The 24,584-nt window shown below is 36.7% G+C and overlaps 1 protein-coding gene across 7 annotated transcripts in view; it reads left to right on the top strand.

Moving 5' to 3' along the window:
* Dys (Dystrophin) overlaps window positions 1-24,584 on the top strand; it is a 380,727-nt gene that overhangs the window by 75,321 nt on the left and 280,822 nt on the right. For 5 of the 7 annotated variants that reach the window (XM_070107153.1, XM_070107165.1, XM_070107163.1 and 2 more), the window contains 6 exons: window positions 1,963-2,126; window positions 2,579-2,684; window positions 22,636-22,704; window positions 23,628-23,718; window positions 23,804-23,924; window positions 23,997-24,130. In XM_070107153.1, coding sequence (XP_069963254.1) covers window positions 1,963-2,126; window positions 2,579-2,684; window positions 22,636-22,704; window positions 23,628-23,718; window positions 23,804-23,924; window positions 23,997-24,130 — 685 coding nt within the window. The remainder of the gene's footprint in view (window positions 1-1,962; window positions 2,127-2,578; window positions 2,685-22,635; window positions 22,705-23,627; window positions 23,719-23,803; window positions 23,925-23,996; window positions 24,131-24,584) is intronic. The other 2 variants (XM_070107158.1, XM_070107166.1) reach the window with 1 other exon arrangement.

Genomic DNA, 24,584 nt, shown 5'->3' with positions numbered 1-24,584 from the left:
AACCTTTTCTAAATCACCACAGCACAACAAATATATTAAAAAGGCAATACATAAAAAATACAAAAACAACAACCAGAAGTCAAACCACAAGCTAAGCGCCTAATAATCACGCAGCCTGCATGGGCTGGCCTCTGCTACATACTTATAGTTACATTTACGTGCACTACTTCAATTTCCGGTGACAGCGGGAGATCCCACCGAAACTCGTTATGTGCTTTTGGTTACCGTTAATGACCATTAAAAAGGGATTAATTAGTGTAAACTTGCCAACGCCAACAAAGCAACAAAAAAATTCAATAGAAATACAAACATAAATTTAGGTCTAAGCATGCTAAGCTTATGCGAAAATTCATAAAAGTTGTAATAAAAGAGAAATAAAGTTAAAAGGTCCAGAAGAAACATGGCAGGTACTTCAGCACACCCGGTAGCTGTGATTTCCTGTGGCACGAACATTTGGCGGGTTACGACGGTGATTGACAGCTTTTGTACATATGTATGTATGCGTCTTTCATATATGTATGTGTGTATCTTATTACCTTTTGAGCTAATTGACAAGTGCATCCTCTTCACCTAATTTTAGTAAGCTCATTTTTTTTTTGCTTTACTACTTCTCTTTCTACTTATCTGTTATTACATACATACATATATATTTTTTTTTTTGGAATTTTTTGCTTGAGCACTAGTAACTATGGCTAATTACTCAGGGGGTAAATTTGATTCCGCTCGTTCGTTTCTGATGATTTTCCCCCTACTTTTTAACACCTTTCGCTTCCATATCGCCTTTCACTTCTTTGCAATCGCGTCAACTCAAGTTTGAGTTTCTTGCTTGTCACCTACTTCTTATTGCTCAGTGCTCACCCATTTGCCTTTAACCGGCGCAATTAATGCCATTTCTCTATTGGGTTGACCTGGTTGACCTAATTGTGTGGATTAATCGAAAAGCTAATGCTTTTGTTGAAATCGCCGTCGGGTAATTGGAGTGCGATCAGAGTGACGTAATGACTCTCAAAATACATAAAAAATTATTTTAATTAGTGATACCTAGCGGTTAGCGGTAATATTTTGTCTTATTAAATTAAATTTTACCGGAAAGAAATAAGTCGAGGTAAGCCTTGATAGACATCAACGGACATATAGACGGTGCTTTCATGAAAAAACTTCTGTAACTCCGAAAACTCTGATCGAAATACTAATCGAGAATTATACAATTTCCTTTCTACATCCATACCACAAGAATTGAAATACTTATCAGAACAGGTCTAAATTCATGGGACTTACTATGGAACAGATGCTCTTTTATTATTTGCAATATTGGAATTTGTTTATCTTAAAAGATTTCGAAAAAGTTGCCAAAGATTACTCCTGATCGCATTAAATACGATTTGTACGTGATGGATTCTTCTTCTTGTCTCTTATATTGTCAAAAATGTTTATAAGACAGGGTTTAATATTCTTGAAGTGTTGAAAGAACATCTCCTGTTTGTGCTAATAATAAGTGATTGTATACAGTAGGTGTTCCAGCAACTATTTTACAGCGTTTTCCTAAGGCTTTTGGATATTGTTATTGTTGGTTTAAAAATGTCGTAACGGACCATTAACGTTATGAGGCCCTAGCGTATTCTTTTCGCGAAAGCTCCTTCTCCATATTTGCTTGGTGTAGCCTAAAGATAGCAGGACGGTATATATTCAAGATTTTTTTGTAGGAGTAAATCTCATATAGCATTTAGTAGAATACCTTCCAGAAAAAAAGTAATGGTATTTGTCGCTAGATCTAAATTTACGTTAAGACAAGATGACTTTTTTAACTGATATATTTTTTATATATTATATATCAAGACCCCACTATAAAAGCAAAAGTTAAGAAGCCTTACCGTGCACTACATTTCATGTATGAACTGAGCTCACAAATTTATAAATAAAAGCAAAAAATGTAATAATAAATTGATTTTCTCTTTTATCCAGATTACAACGACGAGGCGAGCGGCACCGGGGTATTGGCTGGTAGTTTCGATAAATCCGTATTGCAAATATCGGATTGGCTGACGTGGGAGCAAAACATGATAAAAATACAAAGTGTTGTCGTAGACGATGTGGACGCGGTGCGGTTGGCCATCGAGAAGCAGGAGGTGAGTGCGATATGCATGCGAATGTGGAGAACTTACACATGCGTGTGTGTGTGTGTGTATGTTTGTGTGTCTGAGTATGTGTCAGAGATAGTGAGCATCACAGCAAATCGAAATCGGTCACTGCTCGAACACTTTCTAATATCCGGACACTCATGTCGGCAATGTACACTGTATTCTGCGCCACTTTTTTGTTGTTTCCTGTTACAACAACAGCAGTGACAATAAATTGTTGCACATGTGCGCTGCCAGCGTGCTGATATTGCGCCTTTTGACTGTCCATCATTGGTTACCCAGTTTCAGTGAAATTTTATTTTATGAACCATTTATTGTATGAAAATAATACAAAACCAACCACACACACACACACAAACGTTCGCAATACCGTTAAATGATTTATGCTCTGTATGGAATTTCATTTTAATCGCTTTTTGAATTTTTTCTCGTTTTTGCAGAAAGTTTTACGCGAACTGAAAATGAAAAAGCCGCAACTCAATGAATTGGTTCACACGGCTGAGGTACTAAAGGGCGACGTTAAGCGGCAACAGTTGCAGGAAAAAGGTGAGTACATGCTTGAAAATAAAAACTATCAGCGTCACAGGCCCTTTTTTCAAACGCGCTTAAAAGTACAAGTGGAAATTCTATTTTAACTAGGCAACATTTGAACGGAGCATCTAGAGCGTTTGCTGGCTATTGATGACCGATAGTGAAGTGTTGTTTCATAAACTTTGCTTTTTCCTACTTCTTTCTAAATGTATTTTGCCAAAGAGAATTCTAGCAGCATAAATATTTTTTACAGTTGTAAAATGCGAAAATTGGTATGTAATAGTAAAAAAGTTGATAAATTTTTCGCGCATAATCTTAAAATTTATGTGAAAAATTCAAATAACTCGGTTATTGCGCTCTCTGCTTAACTCTGTTGTACCCTCTCAAAAAATTATTTAAATTTTGTTATGAGAACGACTTAATGGAACCAGTTGTATACAATACCTCATGACTTCATTAAAATGGCAAATTCGCTCGCTATTCTATCTATATATGATTATACCAGTGAATTTTTTTTATACCAGTAACTTGTATTTTGAGGTAAATAGAGGAGAACACACATGCTTTACAATTGTCATCTATCATATTCTCCAGAAAAGTAGGCTTACGATCTTCATTGGTTCATACGAAATTCTATTGAAATTCGCGCCACCGCTACTACTATATTTTAGGTTATTCCCTTTATCGCTCAACACTATTGCTTACCTTGTTTAAGACTTTGAGATGAACTATACAAGATATTCTAAATAAAGTTTGGTACAGTCTAACAAGCTAAATTAAAACCAGAAACCATTTATGGCAAAGGTTATACCATTCTAAGTTCCAAACTATTAAACTATTGGAATGTAGTTACTCTCCGTTTTTTACACCACAATTTGAGACACACCCTGCCTCAAACTCCGTTATGCCAATATGCTTAAACTAGATTATTTTGAGTATATGTATGGTGAATTCGGATGTGGTGAGTTTTGGTGTGGTGAGTTTAATAATAGTGCATATTTTTATTTTCGAATTTCTCAATTTGTGTTACATCTAAGTAACATTTTTGTTAGTAAGCTTTGTTTTGTTGTAAATAAATTTGCTCGAGCTTTTGTGCGTGTTTAGCCAAAATTTCAAAAACTTTAAAGGCGATGGTCGTGAAAAATGCAAATTCAAACAATTATCAAATTTGTGTACTCTGATCTTTCCTCCTTCTCTTTGATCTACAAATCAGAGAGACTATTTATTCCTTTACGTTCCGTGGAAACATGTCCTTAAAACAAATAATTTAGCACATAAAAGTCTTGGCAAGTGACATTTGTATACAAGTAGGTGTGTGACTGTAGCAGCACTACCTCCACAAACCCCAAAATATGCAACAAAACAAGTAGTAACCTCATCGCCGTCATTTACCTAATTGCACACACTATAAACATCTGAATACAAGATTTTGCCGGCGGCTTTTTCAAGCATGGAAAAATATGGCAGCTTTAAAATAATTACCCCAGAGGCTAACATTGAGCATAATTAGAGAGTTGTTGGAAAGGGGGGAAAAGAGAGGCGAGTCAACAGGCCGAACATATGCAAATATAATAGTTACCAACAAACAGGACTTGACACACACAGCGGGGCAGAACAGCCGTACAGTTAAACGGGAAAGGAAGAGGAGTAATTTTCACCTTTGACTCTGTTTGCGGTTCACAAAATAGCTGCAACAACAACAATAAGAGTAAAAAGCATAAGCAAAAACAACGTAATTATTCTAAAAGGAAGGATAACAGAAAGGAATAACAACAGGCAGCATGAAGTACGGCATGTTGCATGAACTTTTGGAATATCAGCAAAACATGTACTCATCCATATACTCACACATACGCCCATGTATAGAGGCACGTAAAGTTATTATGGCGAACGACATTGCCGTAGATGCCAAAGTAGCAGAACATATTGTCTGGAACAACAAAGCCAACGCAGATGATATGTTGGACAACAATAAGTGCAACAACAACACACATAAGTTCGAATGCATTATAGAAGCAGAAGCGACCAAAGTTCAAAAACACAAGTTTGACACTTGAAAACGTACATAGAAATAAACTCAGCCACCAGGATACGTTGACTAGAGTCCTGACGGCACGGTGATGGTGGTGACTGCACTTGTTTTCGCGTAGCGGTGGTGAGAGGTGGGCGAGGTGTGTGGACGCACGTAGTAAGATAAACAAAGTAGAATCAATGTGAGAATATTGAAAATAAAATAGGTAGTGAAAGCAAAAATAGTAAACGGCGAAGGCGAAAAGGTAAAGCAAAAGAAAGAAAAAATGTAAAGTTGAGAACAACGGGAAACTCACCTTTGCGGACGAGAGTATTAACAAAGAGGGGTTGCGTTTGCGAGAGAAAAAGTGAGCATGTAGTTGCTCTAAAACTGAGAAGAGCGCAAGCAAGTGTTATAATTATAAATGAGTGCAGAGAGCAAGCGAAAGAGAACAGCAAATACTTCCTGAGAGAGCAACAAAATGAGAGTGTTTACTAAATATCTGCTCTCAAAGCAACGCATGCGTAGAGCGAACTAAAAGTGAGCAATCAAATCAATTAATTAACGCATGAAAGGTGAAAATTGCAAAACAGAAAATAAAAAAGAAGAAATGAAAGAAAGCCGGTGATAAAGGTTGGCATTCATACATATGTATATACATACATATTTCTAGTGGGTAATGATGGTGCATGTGTTATGTAGAGAGGTATTGTAATGATTGTGTGTGTAATTAAAAATAAATGAAAATAAACGAGACACACATTACTCTTTCTACGGTTAGAAAATCCCTTCACTTTAAAGAGTTCCCGGGATCGCAGTATTAAGGGATTGCACGCAGAATAGAAGGCAGAAATCAAAAAATGAGAGAGTTAGTATAACAAAAAAAGAAAATACAAAAGTGTTAAAAAAAGAATAAATACGTAACACGAAGACATCTTGCGGGTTTGGCTGTTATCCTGTTAATATATTCAGTATTATGAGCAAGGCAAGAAGCTTCCTACCCTTTTTATACCCTGAACAGGGTATATTAAGTTTGCCACGAAGCTTGTGGTACACAGTGGATAACCTCTGTGACCCTATAAATATATACATAATTAATCAGCATGATGAGCTGACTTGATTTAGCCATGTACGTCTGTCCGTCCGAATTGAACGTTCTGTCTCAAGTACTTGTAAGGAACCTTAGTATATTTGAAAGTTATTATAGCTTCGGTGCAACCGAAGTTAACGTTTTTTGTTAGCTTGTTAGCCTTTTAGTTCGAACCTATGTATGTACCCGGCTTTCAGTTAATAAGTCAAAAAACTGTGTGATTTTTAAAAGCGTGCTATTAGAACATTTATCTGAACAAATGAGACTAATTGACAGCTACTCAGCAGCACTCAAAAATAAATTAACAATATACTCGTAGTGATTGATACCCTGTTCAGTTTCTAAGTTTGCCTACGAAGTTTGTAACACCCAAAAGAATAGTCAGAGACCTTTTAAAATATATATAAATAAATGAACTGCGTGACAAGCTCATTTGATTTTTTTACTTCAGCAACGTTGTTGTTTTCTTAATTAAAGTTGTCAGCTTGCAGCATTTTTTTGTAGAAATATAGTAATAAAACTGTAACTGGTAACCGAAGACTCCCAGTCGGAACAAAACCTGATTAAAATTTCAAAAAATATATACAATATCCAAATTAGCCGCCAAGTTGTTCTAGTACCGTTGTACCGTTTCAAACACACAAAGAGCTTTTAGACTTTTCACTCAAGTAGCCATTCCAAATCAAAAACTGCCAAAGGCTTCACTAATGATACCTATATCAGTGTCTGCCCTGCTTCCCAAGACACTTCTGGCCGATATACGAAACACGGTTATGACCTTGATTGCTGCTTGGCTGTCTACGTAGATGTTAACTCTGGAGTTGCCCGCTGATGCATTCGAGGCTAGCTCCGCGGCTTTCCCGGTGGGCAAAACCAATGCTTGAAGGAGTCGTAGTGCCCGTCGATGGTAATAGCCGCGTTTTTCACCGACGTTTGGACTGATATCCCCAGCTGCTTTCTTGACTATTTGGAAAACAGCGACTAGGAAATTTTGCCTCATCTGCCTTATAGCCCAGAAATTGTCCCTTTTGACTACCATTTGTTCCGGACGAACGCTCTGGTTCCGAGTAACAAAAATTGGCTTGATTCGTTCTTGGCCGCCAAGTCGGCGTAGTTCTTTTGGAAATCTAGAAAATATGCGAAAATGTTATAGCTTTAGAACATATATTAGAAAAAACGCACGAATATAGTTATAGATCCAATTATAAGAGGGCCCAGATCGATTTAATTATCATTATTTAAATATCCCTCATTTCACGACCGAAGCCTTTATCGGTGGAAAACTATTATGACATTTCTGAATTATTTGAAGTTTTTGGTACTAATTAGTTCACGCTTTCTATCTTCCTATAATATTTTTGACTGCCTGGCAGGGTTTCTCAACAGAAATTGTGCGAATCTGGGTCCCATCAACTTATTACTATCTTCAGACCACAAGAGAATTTTTACTGTAAAGAAATTTAGCAATATGGAAAATGTCATCACCGAAACTGAGACCCATTTTAAGCAAAATACACTTTGTAGAAAAAAAATGAAATCGAAAAGTTGGAGGATCGCTGGAATTATGAAATCGAACTCTGTTAAAATATTTGTTCTTCTTTAAAACGATACGAAGACTGCTCAGACTGCCTAATTTATTTAAGCAAATTCTCTCATATTTTGCATAAATTCATTCACAAGCGCACACCGCCCTGCATACCTATTAATAAAAAGTGGTAGGAGGGAACTTAATGCGAACTCTCTGAATTCCATTCATTCTTTCCCATTATCCTCGTACGCTTGTTGCACTCAATGGTTGACCGCTAATAAACATTACTCTGTATGGCGTAAGCTACTACAACTCTATTTGTACATGCTACTTGTATATGCTGCATATACGTAGTAATATATGTTATGTATCGTTTATATTTATAATGCTAGTATATTCTCATTTGCACTCTGTGCAGGAAGCATTGTTGCGCTTTTGTTGGCTTTCTTCGCAGTTGACAGGGTCTTCAAGTGAAATGCAATGAAGTGTTTGTTTTTGTTGGCTTTCACCTTTTATCTTCACTTCAACAATGGTCTTATGTAAGTTATTCTATTGTTGAAATATTGTCATCATTATTGTCTTGAGTCAAGCTTAAGAAGTGTGTTTTTTGCCTTTTTGTTCAGGTTTTAAATGTAGAGCTAATAAAGCGCGTAATTCTTTAAATTTTTAAAAACTTATAACTTCTACTATTTATATAGGCATACATACATAAATATATACATATTTACAGCTTTCTATTTATTCTCGACTTCTTTTGTTTTATTTTACTATTTCTTTGTTTATTTTTCCTTTTTTGCAAAACTCTGCAATCGAGGAGCCAATTTGTGTTAACGTCAGAAATACGTATACTTAGGAATACACGAGTATATACCATATATAATATATATAAATATATACATAAAGGGTGGTATAGCGTTGACGAAAAATAAAATTTTTTATTAAAGTATGATAAAGTTAAAGTTCACATAACGGTATTTTGAAAAATTTATTCTCAGCCGCAAATTGCTAAATCCTGTTATAACCTCAGTCCGATATCTACCTACATTTTTCAGATTTTGGAAGATCCAATGCCCTCCATCGAAGAGAATATTGCTTAAGTGCTTTACCACGCATTCTAAAATATTCTGCTGGCTTGTAAATTGAAGCTTGCAAGTGATTTCTATGATTTTTTGGATCAAAATATGATTCATGTTTTGAGATTTGTATGCTATCAAGTTTGAAAGATCACAAGCTCTCTATCAATATTTTTAGTTTTGGAGCACTTTGAGGAACTGATGAATGATTTCTTGTTGATTATCAGAATTTCTTTAATAGGCAGACAGTTGCTCTCCAACTGAAATTCAAAGTTCATTGCATTGACTTTAGCAAAAGTTGGCTCAATCAAGTTAGGTTTGAATATATTCATAAATTGCCACTTTTCTTAAAACTATTCAATCCACAGTAAGTTCTTTCATACAACCCAGTATGTCTATATTGTCAACATGCATCTATTGTTTTTGCTTAATATGCTTTTTATTCTGAATTATAGCCGTTGCGTTTGCCTTTCTCTGTTTCGCTTTTATTTTCTACATTCTTTATTTTTTCATGAAGCAGATATGCCTAACAAGGCGGCAGCGAGGTCGTTCTGAAGATATCTTATGATAAACTGTTATGTCATCTATACATATGTTTGTACGTATGTATGTACGAATAAATCTGTTTATGTTTACCAAGTTCATTAGTAGGCATATATGCCAGTAGCTAAACGTACATGTAACAGGATATTAATAAAAGGATGTTGCCTAAAAACCGGGGAGAAATTTCGAGAAGAATCTACAGTTTATTTTGATGTTTGGATTGATGTTGTAGAACAAGCTAGTGATCCAGTAAGTTTCAAGATCCGTGTTAGTGGCATATGGATTTGTAATATATATTGATATTCACGTGCTGAGTATAACCGATGATTGAAAATATAACTTCTATATAAGTATATGATTTACCCGCGATTATAATCCATAAAACTTATAAAAATGCTTTATTGAGTATGTGGGGCTATTTGTTGGCATTTTCATCAGACGGTAATGGATAAGACGATGTCGTTCTTACATAAAAAGCGCTTTAATTCTATCCAACAAATGAAACTACAAGATAAACTTGGAAAATTGATTTTGTGAAATTCTACTCGAGGAGAAAATGTTATTATATAACAACTTTTGATAACGGTAGGAACAAGGTTTGAACATACACACTATTCTTTATATGTACAGTCTCCTATTCCACTGGGAGTATATACAGGTATGAGGCTCTTTAGTTATTTGATATTTCCTTTTTCATTAGTGATTCGGTTAACAAAACACAACAGACCGTATTAATGATTTGTATATTGCACCATTAATGAACTTGTGAAACACCTCAATATTTAGTTCCCTAAAACTTGTTTCACCTTTTTTGCTTACTTTTTAGTTTAGTTATAAGATCTCTATGGGTTTTTCATGTGATAGTTGGTAGTAATTGCTGAAGAAAATTATAAGACGGAAGAATATCCTTAAGGAGTTTCATTTGGAGTGTTCAAGTAGTCAATATATTTCAGAGGTTTCCTCAGTTATAAAATTTTCCATGCTTTAGAATGAACGATTGGACGAATTTAATGGTGTAATTTGTTCCAAATTTTTTTCCTACCACCGTCTGCGGATATTACCACCTTTCGATTGTCATCCCGCATATCCTCTATATATCTGCCACCATTTAATAGCTAATTAAACTCGTCTATAATTCTTTTCTTTTAATTACGTCTCGCAAAACAAAACCAAATACAAGAAATGACTTACAGAAGAAGATTAAGAACATAAAATTAAAAAGATTCCACAACAACAGCAAGGAAGAAATCACGCCAATTGAAAGAAAACAATGGCGTCAAGCAAATGTAGTGGGAAGCGTATTGAAGAAAGTCGTATTCCTCTAACTTCACATTGGGTAGTTGGCTGCCTCAAATAGTAAAGTCTTGTTCTTCTCTTTCATCTCAGCGCTGCTGTTTCTGCAGGCCACTTGCTGATCCTCCGCGCGTACAAAATGTGTGTTCGTAAACGCGCGACAAGTCTTACAATGCTGTTCGCTGCCACTGACGTCGTTATCCTTTTAACTGCGCCCAGTTAGTGTGCTTTTTCCGTTCCGTTGCACCCGCAAATACACAATACCTTCACCCGCTAACCCGCTCTCTTCTACTCTGTTGCTTCTTCTACTTGGTGCTCCTCCGCTACTCGCACACTTCATTACGAGCAATTCGTTCCAGCACTTTCTTTCGTCGCGCCTCTTTAATATCAACTCATACATACGCAAACATGTCACTAACAGTGTATTCGTATGTGTGTGTATGTTTATTTTGAAAATACATAGTTGTCGCAAGTATCACAATAAATGGAGGCAACCAGCGTAAAAACTTAGCTATCTCGGCTTCATCCCGCCTCATTATGCGCTTAAATATGCGTATCATATAAAATTAAATTAAATATTTCAAAGCGCCTTTTTTTGAGTGGCACATAGCAGCTCATCATGCGCGCCGAGCAAATTGTTGTTTTCATTCAGAAATATTGTGTGGAATCTTTGCTTTCCACTGACTGCACTGTGAGAATATTTTGAAAGAGTATGAACAAAAATGTTAAGGGAACGTCATTTTTGATATGCTTCTGGTTTTTTGAGTTTGGTTAGTTTGCTGTAACATTTGGTAGTTTTAGGACAACTTTTTAAAGGAACAGTTCTTTTGATTACGGGAGCCAGGGATAAGCAAAATACCAATTATAACTTTCTGTGCCACGTCTGAGGTTTGAGTTGTAGCCGAGCTAAATATATGATATGAAAAGTGGGAAAGGGTGGTAATTCAGTGCGTCAAAATATAGAGTAAGTGTTTAAAGACATTCAGTCGCAGAACACTGTTAAAAGAGCATCGTCAATATATATGTTGTAAAGGCCAATCATAATGACAAGTAGTGCAGATTTTGTTCGTGTTCGCACAAAATAAAATTCCTCAATAGTACTGATTATTTTCTATAAATTTTATACATTATTAAAGAGTGTTTTTATGTAGGATTGTTTTATGTGCATGTTTTTGAGAAAATATGTGGATGATTTTATAAATATTTTTTATATTTGAATTTACAAAATTTAATTAATTAGAATTTGTTACCATCAAAAAAATATTGAAAATCATATTTAATTAGTTTCATTTATATTTTTGTTCTTAGTTAACTCTATTATTTGACTGTATTTTAAATATTTGTTTTTTAAGCTGCTTAAATTACTTCCCTACGCCCACTCATTACCCCTCCTTGCTTCTACCTTTTTCATAATGTACCGGCATTTCGAAACACACACGCACACGCTCTCAGTATTGCCTTAATCGCACTCGACTTAGCCAACTCAGCCGCACACTTAACACAATCCAACAATCCAAGCCGCTGAGCTCAACTCGACTCCATTCCAAGTCACTTGACTTGAATCGTCAAGTTGCCAACAGTGTCGACAGCCTCGTCTCATCTGACATGTCAATTGTCAAATAGTTTCATTGAGGAATTTTCTTTGGAGCGAAATCTTAAGAAACTCACAGCGCATATTTGGAAGCAAACGAGCACTGAGGAGTTGAAGAAAAAATTAATTAGTAGCAGCAAGGAAGGATAACTTTGGAAGAGTTACGGCAAATTGCTTCGCAGACATTTGGCACATTTGGTGTGATGCTTAAGAAAATAGCTGTACATGTATGTACATACGTATGCATGTATATATGTATATTTGTATATACATATGTATATGCGTGTGTGTGCGTAAATTTGTAGGTGTGTCTCTGCATATATGAATAAAAGGCTTTCGAAATTGTCGCTTGCCATGGGCTCATTGCTGTTTGCTGCCTCACTGAGCGAGTCTCATGCAACAAAATCACAAATGCATGCAACAATAACGGTGTATTTAATGTGCACGCACAATTATTCCACTTCACACCCACTCGAGTTTGTTGCGCTGCAGAATGGACTTAGATGCGCTTCAGCGCTGCTGATGGTACCACCATGTGGCATGTTGCATTATTGCTGGCTGCAGTGGTACTGTTGATGTTGCTGTTGTTGTCGTTGTGGTGGTGGTGTTAAAATCGTTAGCAGCGACAGTGGGCTTTAGTGTAGTTGTTGTCCTCTTGGCCTCCACTCGGATTTTTTTTAAAATATATTTTACGTATTTCCACACTTGTACTCGTACAACTTGCTACAAGCTTGATTGTGTCGTAAAAAGCAGACAAATGGTGGGGTGAATTTCTCATTTGCCTGGTAATGAGTAAAATGGGAAAATTAGTGTTGTTTCTTTGTTAAAAATTCTAAGGAATATTTTCAAATATTTTTCAAAATAATATTGTAAATGATAATAATAATGATAATGATAATGATAATGATAGTGATAATGATAATAATAATGATAATGATACTGATAATGATACTGATAATGATAATGATAATGATAATGATAATGATAATGATAATGATAATGATAATGATAATGATAATGATAATAATGATAATGAAATGATCCAGAGAATGATAACTGCCACAGTAATTAATAAAACTGCAAGTAATGGTATTAATGCACAATTATATGCGGTTTCTGCGAACCCTTTCAATATTTTGCTACTAGACAACTCCAATTATTTTTTTTTATAAATAACTCTGCGAACCTCAACAGCTTTGCCACTAAACATCAGATATTCGTCTACAAGTATATACATATTTATTTTCCCAAACCCAAAATGATTTCTTTTCACATTGTTCACCTAAAAAAAATATATCCACCCACTTTGCAATTAAAATTGCAACACTAATCGCTTCTCTTTTCGCTAAATTTGCTTATCAGTAGACCGCAACATTCAGCTGCAGCCTTTGTCCATGGCTGGTGGGTTGTGCTGGTGCTTATTTATTTGGTTTACCTTTAAGCGTAGTTTTTGTTTTGTTTACACTACGTTTGCCGGCAGCGTGGGGAGCATAATGAGCAACAACCCCTGGTGGATTTATACACCTCGCCGCTTATGTGTTGAATAAACCCACGAAAAAGGGTGTCACTCGGGAAATTGATGAGTTGTATTAAAATGAGAGCACGTAAAATTTCAATACAAAGAGGGTGCTAGAGAGTGCAAGTGATAAGAATTTGATGGAGCAAAAAGGAAATAAAAAATGTATTTCAAAAATCAGATAATGGTGGGAGTGCTATATTTCAGAACGCAACTGTGGTGAATTTGTGTGAGACTTGGGCCGGTAAAGTAATGTGTTAGATAAAAAGATAACAGATTAGTTATTCTACCTTGAGTAGGATATATTAAGTTTGCCACGAAGTTTGTAACACACAAGAGGAAACATCGGAGACCCTATAAGAAATGTAAATGTATGAATGAACGCCTGTCTGTATGTACGCGCACTAGTACCTTGGTTTTTAAGATATCGATCTGATATTTTGAACACGTTTTTTTCTCCTCAAGAAGCTGCTCATTTGTCGAAATCTAATTTAAAAATTTTATTTGAGAAGATATTTTCACAAAATTTGGGATAGAAATTTTTAAGATCGAACCGCGATAGCAATAACTGGCATACGAACTGACCGATCAAAATCAATATGGTAACTTTTTTATTTGTGAAGGGTATTATAGCTTCGGTTCAACCGGTAATGGTTTTTCTTTAGTAATTAGTTACACATTTTTATTTTTAAATACCACTATCATTCCGACTAATATAATCATTATTGTTATAATTATTATTATCATTGTTATTATTGTTATTATCGTTATTATTTTTAGCCCTGCCAATAAATTATTTATTGATATTAGCTTCGAAATTATAGTAATGAAAATTGCAATAACCATTACCATCGTAATTACCAATATATGATATATGAGAAGTCATATAATCTTAACATTTTCCTTAATTGAAATCCAATGCTCTAATACTGTTGAAATTACTATTACAATTATCATTACCATTATGATTATCAATACCATATTATGATTACATCAAAATATGAAATTCTACATTCCAACTACTGATTAAAGTCTCCGTTTCGTTGCGTTATCATTTTTTGAAACATGAGTTTCAAGTTTCAGCAATATTCACCACAGCTGAAAGCTATCAAAGCCTTTCACTGGAGTCACCCCAAAATGGCGCTCTTAAAACGCTACGCTTTCGGAGCGCCGCTCAGTGAACCATACACGAGTGGGTGGTCGAACCGCCAATGTTAAAGGGCAGGTGGGCTCCGCAGAGTACATCGCTACATATGATAATCAGTTTTAAGGAAAATTTCATGTTGAGTTCGGCTGCAGACGGTCATTCGTGATTTTTAACTGCGTACAAACGGTTGTGATTTTAATAGGCATCCTCCGCGAGAATTATACAAGCACTCTTCTGCTTTAGCGGTAACAAAGCAAGAATAACAATTTCTATGCAATAAAGAAAATAGTGTGGAATTAACGAAAAAATATAAAAAATTCAAGAAAACTTTGAGAACTTTGTGAAAGTTTTCCATGTTTAAAAGTCAAGTGAATTTCTGACAAAACCTCAGCAAAAAAAATTAACGTAAAGGAAAATCCTTTTGTGAAACATACGCGCACAAGCACACCCACCAAATAGTAGAGAAAAAGTACACAGTGAAAGAAAAAGTATACGAAAAAAGCGAGAAAAAGTGAGAAACAACTTGAGAAGGCAACTAAAAGCAGGCGATTGTGAGTAAGCAAAGCCTACGCCTGGCGGTGTCCTAGAGTTGTTTATACTCACTTGTGTCTGTGGTGGCGGGCGCACTACAGTGTGCATGTGTGCGTGTGTGTACGCGTTTGTCATGAATGTGTCTACAATGGTGTAGCTTTAATCAATACCAGCAGGGTGGTGTGCTCGGGAAAGCCGCTGCAACCGATATCGTGCATTGCAAGCCACCACCACATGCTGCCACACGCCACTATACGCACGTTGCACACACTCGCATAGCGAAGTACGAAAGCCGGCTACATTGCGCCAGCAGGCAAGCAGTCTGCCAATAAGCCAATGAAGCAAGCGGCGTATGTATGTGTGTGTTTGTTTTGGCTTGTGCTGTGGAAAAGCGCTTAAGAAGCAATTAAATTTAGGTGGCATTAGAAAAGTGCATGCATTAATTAAAGTGAATGAGCACAGTGTGACAAAGCGATTGTTTTGAAAAGTGTGTCATTAAATATGTGAAAAAAAGCAAAGTGCAGCCTAGTTTGAGGCTCATGGTTTTAAGTTCATTTTATGCATGTTTAAAAGAGTCGGTTAATCAGTCAATCGTGCATGTGTAGGGGAAAGGTGTTAAATGACCATGAAAATACACTGAATTTAAGTGAAAAATAAACAGCGCGAATACCCCTTTTATTAACAACGAAAACGGAAAGACAGCGCTGTGATATAAACAAAAAAAAATATAATAAAATAAAACCAAACAAAAGTATCAGCTGAAAATGCAAGCTACAACAACAAAATGTGCAACAACAACAATAGAAAGCAGCAGCAGACAGTTGCACTTCGCATGAGCGCTGCTGACGACCTTCGTGCTGTTGATAGGCGCACATACTATTATACATATATATATATATATATATATGTGTCTGTGCATCTATATCTATGGCTGTGTAAATGCACTCAGTAGCCTACATCATATATATAGATAATATTTCGGTGCATCACAAGCAACAGCGTTTAGTAAAAATCACAAAAAACTGGCAGTGCTGCATACTTTTGGGCGTCGCAACCTTGCAACGCGTTCGTTTGCAAATAATGTAGATAAAACGCCATTACTTTGTCTGTTTGCCTTCACCACTCATTCATTTACGGAATTATTTGCACAAATTGAAAGCATTTATATGCATTTGGTGTTGTGCTATGCGTTTGTGTGTGTGTTTTTGCCACACTAGCTATGCCTGCCGCAAACCAATAGGATTGTACAATATATTTGAAGTTTTGGCATTGAAAATACAAATAAATTTTCATTTATGGTCACGGGTAGGAATATGAGTATATCTTAATGGAAAATGTTGGCTGCAGCTAGGGTGAATAAATATTTTTATTATTGTAGTATATGGGATTGAAGAAAGAATCCTAGATTATGAGATTTTTTTTGCTTAGCCTGAGGGTAAAATTTGTAGATTATAAAAAAAACAAATTTTTTCAGGCTAAGCAAATTACCTATAATGATTTTCCGGCAGCTCTGGCAAAAAAACCGTCTACAGCTGTAATGGCTTCTTCATTCTATGAAAAGCGCTTTCAAGGAAGGTAAATCGGAGCTAAGGAAATTACTAACCTCTTTTTATTCAGATTTGGTATTACGGCATATAATCACCAGAAATAAATGTTCTCTGAGTTTCATATAGGTACCTCACAGATTGATCAATATAAAAGATATAAAATCAAGCGTATATTTGCAAATTTCATTAGATATATGGGGGTTTTCGAAGTATTATTTATTTTAGACACAAGGATATTCTGTTATTAGAAAAATATTCGCCCGATTTGATCTAATTTTGCTACCACGACGATCACTCGAAAAAAATGCTATCTCAGTTTCATTAAGTTATCTCACATATTGACTGAGAGAGACCGTATAAAACAAACCGCAAGTTTGATGTTCCTATATTAGGTATATGGGGTTAGATGTTGTATTCACCGCATTTTACCCATTTTTGGTATTACGAAATATTATTACCAAAGGTTCGAAAATCTTTATATTAAGATGTACAGACTCGATTTTCTGTTCCATATATTTCGACAATATTAACATGCTTAGATCTTAAGAGATTTACTTATTCGTCTGCAGAGTAATTTTAAGAGAGCATCATAATTCTGTATTTAGAGACATTTGAAAATTCTTGTTATGATCCAAAAATTACTAGTTATATAACTTATGAGTTAAGGGAAGAGTACCTTTGCCATTTATTTGATAAGAATATATACAAAAGAGGACTTCAAAGTAGGCCTCCGTGGTAAAGATAACTTTTTAGTTCTTCTGCAATTTCTGCTCGACGAGTGACGTATTTGAAAACAAAAAGAAGTTGCATGAGGCAATATTATGGGGGCGAAGGCTACTTAGACCTCACTGCTACTTAGACTCACACATGCCAAAAATTATAGTCATATTTGCAAACCGAAGCTGAATCTAACTTGCATTGATTGAAGACTGCAAATATGTATCATTGTGTGAGGTAGTTGCCACCCTACGCTGCTAAAACCTCACTGAACAAAAACTAACCAAAAACCAAGATCTAACCAATCTCTTTACTTTCAAGTTTTAATGGCTTAAAAGAGAGCTTAAGAAAAATGTCAGCTATTTATTTTTAACAAACAAAAAAGGGCATACTTGCCATTAAGCAAAAGCGCACAACTTTAGTTAATGCAATATCCGCGTGCAAACTTCAAGAAACTTTTCAGATTTCACACGAAAAGTACGCTTTTGTTGAACTTCCCCTCGAGATTGGTCAATACATACTTCACATTGGCCTTGTCCGCTATAAAATGCCCATTCCAGCCTACCGGCAGGCGCAAGCACACAAATACGCATACAAAGACGCACACACACAAGTGCTTGTGGAAAGCGTACAAAAGCTAGCAGCGAAATATTACCTATATAAATGCTTGTAGGTATGTGTGCTTTAAAACTTTGTTTTTGTACTTTTTGTAATAAAAAACAAGCCTACTTTGCGGCGCCGTGGCATTATTTGCTTAAGCTACCGCATAAAGTGGTAAACATAAAGCAACAATGCAACCGGCATTTAATTGCAATGGAAGCGGCAAGTGAGAAAAGAGAAGAAAATACATGCAAAACTATTGGGTAGTGGTATGAAAGTTTTATAACAACAACTACCACAACGGTTGCTAGCTATTGGGCGCAGGTAGAGTCTTTACAACAACACGCAGAGCGGCAGCGAAGTCCATTGAGTATAAAATACTACAAAACTGCTTGCTTTCGATGTGTTTGTTGCTTTACTCGTTTTTGTTGTTGTTTTGCCTCCAAACAATACCCGATACATCATGCACATACACACCGCTACAGCGAGATACATGCTTTCAGGCTCAGTTGTATATGTGTGCGCCAAAGGCCGGTTGCCAAGTTTCTATGTGTGTTTGTTGATAAAACTCTATATGTATGTTGCTTTTGTATATGAAGTAGGTGTGGTTGCTAGCTGCAAGGTCCCGTGGATGCCGGAGTGTAAATGCAGAACATCAGCTGCGTGGCCCCACCAGCCTGCTCCAAGCTATTTTGGATTTATTGTAGTTTGCTTGCTTGTGGCAAGGCTGCAACATGCGTTTTTTGCATCCAAACTCAAGCACCTAGGAGGCAGAGCGCAGGATACCGCCGTTTGCTGGAAGAGAATTCAAGCGCAATGTGCCGGAATTAGTAGCATAGCTGGTAGGTGGGTATGTGGGGGGATCATAAGGTGGTGCATGAAGGAGTTTGAGTAGATTTTCACATAGGTAAAATGAGAGAGAAACTAAAAGGCCGTGTGGTAAAAAATATTTAACAAAAATAACTGTAATTCGAAGTTTGTGTAACTGATGAAGAAGTTGTAGCTGTCTAAATTGCGTATATACTACGCTGGCAGCCGAAAAGTATGCTATCATATATGTGCATGAAAGCCGGCTGAGCGCGCCAACGAATGTGAAGTGTGGTGAGAAATTGAAGTTGCCGTGGTAAATAGTAATAATTGAGAGTAACAAAGGGAGAATACTTTTGTGACTGTTTTAAGAGAGTGGAGAGAGGTTTTAAGTGAGACTCACTAGAAAGACACTAAATAAGTGGGAAGCAAGTGAGTGCCGCATTTTCAAGAACTACTGAGCGTAGCGCGTGGCACGCGACATTTCATTGTTGGCTTTTGCAATTAACTTGTTATTGTTGTTGCTTTTGTCACCGGTTTTACGCCAATGTTTGTTTATTTTCACTTTATTGTCGTTTTTGTTTGTCATAAACAGTTGAAATATTTGCGCAAAGTGGAAGAAATACAAATAAAAAAAAAAACAAATAATAAAAACGACAAATATAGATAAGTAAAAAACACAACAAAAGGTCAAACAACAACAAGCTGTCAATTTACTGTGAGAAAATATTGTAGAATAATTGATGTGTGCCACCACCTAAATGTATGCTTTAAAAGTGCCCACACACGCAATTAAACTAAAGTGTAACAACAATAACTACGGTTAAGCTAAAATTGTGAACGTGTTTATAATAAAAATAAAACAAAACTATTTTAATTAAAACACTAGCAACAAAAGCGCACACTTATCTTAAGTTTTTGAGTAAAGATTATATATAAGCGCCTAAAAGTGTGCTACATATTGTACAACAACTAACGGAAACGCACAACGTAACAATCAACATTTAAGGCACTACACTACTGTGATGAGTGCTAAGCCGCCACCCGCCGCTAATGCGGACACTGAGAGTCCTAAAATGGCGCCTGAGATACCGCGTCTCACTTCGGAGCTTGCCACACAGGCCGCCATACGCGCACAGCAAATACTACGCAAGCAAGCCTCGCAAGAGGAGCAGAGCAACTGCAACGCATCCACCATGCACTTGCCACCGAAGCCGTTGGGCGCCGTGCCACCACCACTACCACCGCAGCACAACAAGCCGGTGCCGGCTATACCGGCACGCGCTGCGGATCGTGCCCCACCGCCGGAGATACCGCCAAAACGGCATAGTCTTAAGAGTTTACCTGATGGCTTTCCGCTGCCACCACCCGGCCGCCAACCGCCGCCACTGCCTAGGAAACCTGCATCCGCGCAAAGCTCCGCACAAAATAGCGCACAAAACTCACCACTCACCGGTTTAAAGTTTAAAGATCGCCCACCATTGCCACCAGAGAAGCCAATTGATGTGCTGAAGCGCAGCTCAAATCCTTTTGATCCGCCATTGTTGCTGTCGGGTAGTAACGAAGCGCTGCCAAAATCGGCGGTGCCATCACCGGCACCCACACGTGCCAGCGAGGCGAAAAAAGCGGCCGCTGCCGCTGCAGCCGCCGCTGCAGCTGCTGCAACAAATTCTTCCTTCTCCAGCACGCGCCTATCACCTACGGAGGACTTCGGTTCGGAGGATGCATTGCGCGGCATAGAGAGCGGTCTACGCAATATGGAACGGGCCATGCAAGAACAAATGAACCTGCGTTCAATGGAGGCAGCAGCAGCCGCCGCTGCTGTGGCAGCACAACAAAATAATTTCGATTTGAGTTTTAAAGCCGGTTTAGGTGGCAACAGTGGCATACGCCATCCACTAACCAATCTCAATTTGCGCGGCCCAGCGGGTGGCATGCCACCATATGAACGCAATCTCTCACTGGACGAGACCAGCGCACGCGATTTGGGTCTACTGCAGCAGAATCCGGCTGTGGCTGCTGTGGCCGCTGCCGCCCGACAATCCTTCGAAGAGTTGAAGCAGCTGCGCTCACAGCAGTTGCAGGGCTCTGCGACGGCGCTCAATCAAAGCGCCGAACACAATGCTATGCGTTCCACCATTGAACACCACATGCGTTCCTTGGATCGCAATCTACCGCTGGAGCTGCAATACAGTCGTCATCGTGTGCAAGCATCGCAGGACTTTAGCAAGTCGAACATGATTGGTGTAGGTGGCGTTGCAGTGTCTGCCGGTACTGGCAGTGGCTCCGGCAATTTAGGTGGTGGAGGTGTTGGGGGCGCTCCAGTTGGAAATGGTGGTGGCGTCAGCGGCGGTGGTCCACCGATGCCTTTGACTAGTGAATTTCGTGAGCAAATACGTCAGCAACTGCTCGGTAATGTGCCGGGCAATGTGATGCATAATACTGGTTTAACACCAGGCTCGGCAGCGGCCGCTGCTTTGCTGCAACATCAAGCGCAGTCGCGGGCTGCAGCTGCTGCCGCTGCAGCAGCGGCCGCCGCTCAAGCAGCCGGTGGCTTGACTCGCGAGGAGATACGCATGCGGCGACGTTCGTCACACGATGAGACTCAGATCGTGCAGAATGCCAGTGGCGGAATTGGTGGTAGGAGATTATTTCGTATATAAGCACACAAAAATAAAATTAAAGCAAAAGAGATTAAACTGTACATTAATTCTCTAATTTGTTGTTTCGTTTTTGTTCTATATAAATTTATCAAGTGGTTTAGTTCACAAATTCGTTTTTTTTTTTTCATTATTCGAATAGTTAAACCGATCTCTTCGATTTTCAAAAGTGTTCCTTAATTTTATGCATATTATCAATATTTCCTGACAAACTCCTGCTTATTATGCAAATAAACTCACTGGTCTAAAGAAATATTTGCTACGTCAATATTAATTTATCCGATAAAAATTTTATCGTAAGACTCCCGACATAGGAAACAAACGAAATCTTGAGACCGATGTCTTTCCATGCCTTAGTCATTTCATAGTTTCATCGCAAAAGTTTTTGTAATTTGTTCAAAAACTGTAGAAAATATTGTGATACAATAACTTATATGTGGTAATTGATGATAGTTCTAGAGCAAGATCGTTGTGTCTATGTTTTGAAAACGACTCCTTAAATTTATTCGAAGAGAGCACATACACGGTGATAACTAAAAAGTAAATACATCATACTCTTAGAACTAATTTTTCTAGAGCTCCAACTATGCAAAAGAACTATGCCTTTCCCTTAAGAAACTGAAACCAGAAATACGCCTCAAAGCAAGGTTATACGCTCTCTTACATTTTTTTTTTCATTGCGATTTGAATGCTGGTATAGCTATTCAAATATAGCAGGCTGACAAGTTAGCCCCTTTGACTGCCATTATCTCGAATTAATTTGATTTTTATTTTTATTATAACCTTGGAATGTGTTTGATCCGCTCAAATATCTAAGGTAATTAAATGTAAAATGAGGTAACTTTAAAAACGAGTATTTTGAGATACACTCAATTATAATGCTAAATTAAGTATTTCTTTTATAAGTTAGTTTCTAGAATAAGATGTTTAAAATGAATTTACAATACCATATTCAAGGTTCGAAAAGATTCTAAGTGTGAAGAGCAAACTAAAGGAATAGATGTTTTTTGTATTTTCATATTTTCAACTTTGTTGCTTGAAGAACTTAACACAAATTTAAAGACACTTAAGTAATAGGCTATTAGCAATTAAATGCAATGAGTTTACGAATAGAGAGGTATTTAGCTAATTGTCAATTGTCAAATCAAAAAAAATTGCAATTAACTATTGAGATAAGCAATTCCTTATTGACAATTAGTTGATTGTCTTCTAATAGGATTAATTTCGTTGCCATTAGAGTTAAATTGCCAGTTATCGCTGTTCAGACACAAAATCACAAATTATATATATTTTTTTTTTATCCTTTACATAGAACTAAAACAATTTTCTCTTGCGCCACATTGCGCAGCTGATTTGGATTATATGCGTTGTTGTTTGAAAGGTAAAACTAATGGCTGATAAAATTAAAAAGGAAGTTTAACCGAATAACTTTTAAAAGGAAAATAAAACTTAACAAATCACAATAAATGTCGTTGATTAATACTCCGCCAGCTAATCCAAGCAAATGCAATAACAAAAATGTGCTGCACAAATTAAAAATAATAAATAAATTTAAACAAACAAAATATAATTAAGAAATAATACTTATAATACATAAAACTGGTGAATTTTTATACTAAAACAATATTCATCCATAGCAAAAACCTCGCAGCGTTCCATTACTTTCCAAGTCCTAATTATTAAAATATATTTATCTTAACAACTTTTATGAATATGTCTATAACAGTTATCGTTAAATAAATTTGCATGATTATTCTGTGAAATGACTTACTCAGGGAAGCACAGTTGGAAAGTTTTTTAAAAATAAAGAATGAAAGTTGCTGATATGCAGCACTTTATTGAATAGCACTTTAGGATCCAATAACAAAATCTTGACGCACTAGTGTAATGAAATACGTGACAGCTCTTAAATTTGAAATAATATAAATAAAAGATAGATTTATTAGTCTAATGAAGAGTGAAAGCAGCAAACACCAGAGAGCAATTATACATTACTGAATCAATAACTAACAGCTTTCACCTGTTCTTTTGTAAAAGAAAGCTTTGAAAGTGCAGCTTAATTTATCCTAAACTAAAGCTTACACTCTATAACACAATAAAGCTTTATTAGCAAAAGCTGGTGAAAGCTCCACACCATATGTATTCATTTAATTTTTTATGTATTCACCTCTGTTGTAATTTGTAATATTTTTTTTTAAATAACCATAATATCATTTTAGCTGATTATTTAATTAACCAACTCAACTTGAACTAAAAGCTTTTCTAATCTGCAAACTTTTCTCTATTTTTGCAATAAATTTATAGTTACACGCTTACGCGAACACTGGGATGACACGTCGCAGTGTGTGATGCAACGCGCCGCCCAACTTAAGAATATGCTCGGCGATTCACAGCGGTGAGTGACGCCTTGGCTTACCAAAGAGCTTATAAAATGTGTTAGAACTATTTTTAATTAATGAAAAATCCTTACTCCCCATTAGCTATGAAACCAAGCGCTTGGAGCTGGAGAAGTGGCTGGCACGCATGGAAGCACGCGCCGAACGTATGGGCAGTGTCGCGACCACCGCCGACGTTTTGGAAGCACAACAAAAGGAGCAAAAGGTGAGCAGCCGGCAATGGGCGTATACTATTTTTAATTATTTGTTGTTATTTTTTGTTTACATTTCCATATAGTCTTTCCACGCCGAGTTGCATCAAAATAAGCAACAATTTGAACTTTTCAATGCTTTGACGCAAAAATTGATTGCTGTTTATCCATCAGATGACACTACGCGTATCAAGAAGATGACGGAAGCTATTAATCAAAGGTGAGTATGATGCGGAAAAATGTTAGCTTACAGATAATTAAGTGTGAAGTTATTTGGAAACAATCTAGCTCTTTAATTTACACTGTGGACATAGAAGCCAATTTTACACGATCGTGATTATAGAAGATATGTGATTTATAGCGAGCGGATATTTACTCTTTTCTCACTTTATTTGCTTCTGAATAAAAGTACTCATCGTCATTTTTTCAATATTGCGAATCGATAACAATGGGTGACCTCCACAGACATCTTGACAGTACACACGTTAGGTTCTCTTTGAACTTTGTATTGATTAACTATTGAATTGTGGCTATAAGGCTTAATTAGGTGACCGAAAGTCAGTGCAGTTATAAAAATTGAGCTTTGATCAATTACTCACACTCACAGATCTAAGATAGCTTATTATAAGAACCATTTCTGGATATATTAGCTATCAAACCATTTCATTTTCTAG

The sequence above is a fragment of the Bactrocera oleae genome, chromosome 2 (assembly GCF_042242935.1).
Source record: "Bactrocera oleae isolate idBacOlea1 chromosome 2, idBacOlea1, whole genome shotgun sequence".
Classification (NCBI taxonomy): Eukaryota; Metazoa; Arthropoda; class Insecta; order Diptera; family Tephritidae; genus Bactrocera; species Bactrocera oleae.
This window is presented reverse-complemented; position numbering and strand designations above follow the sequence as displayed.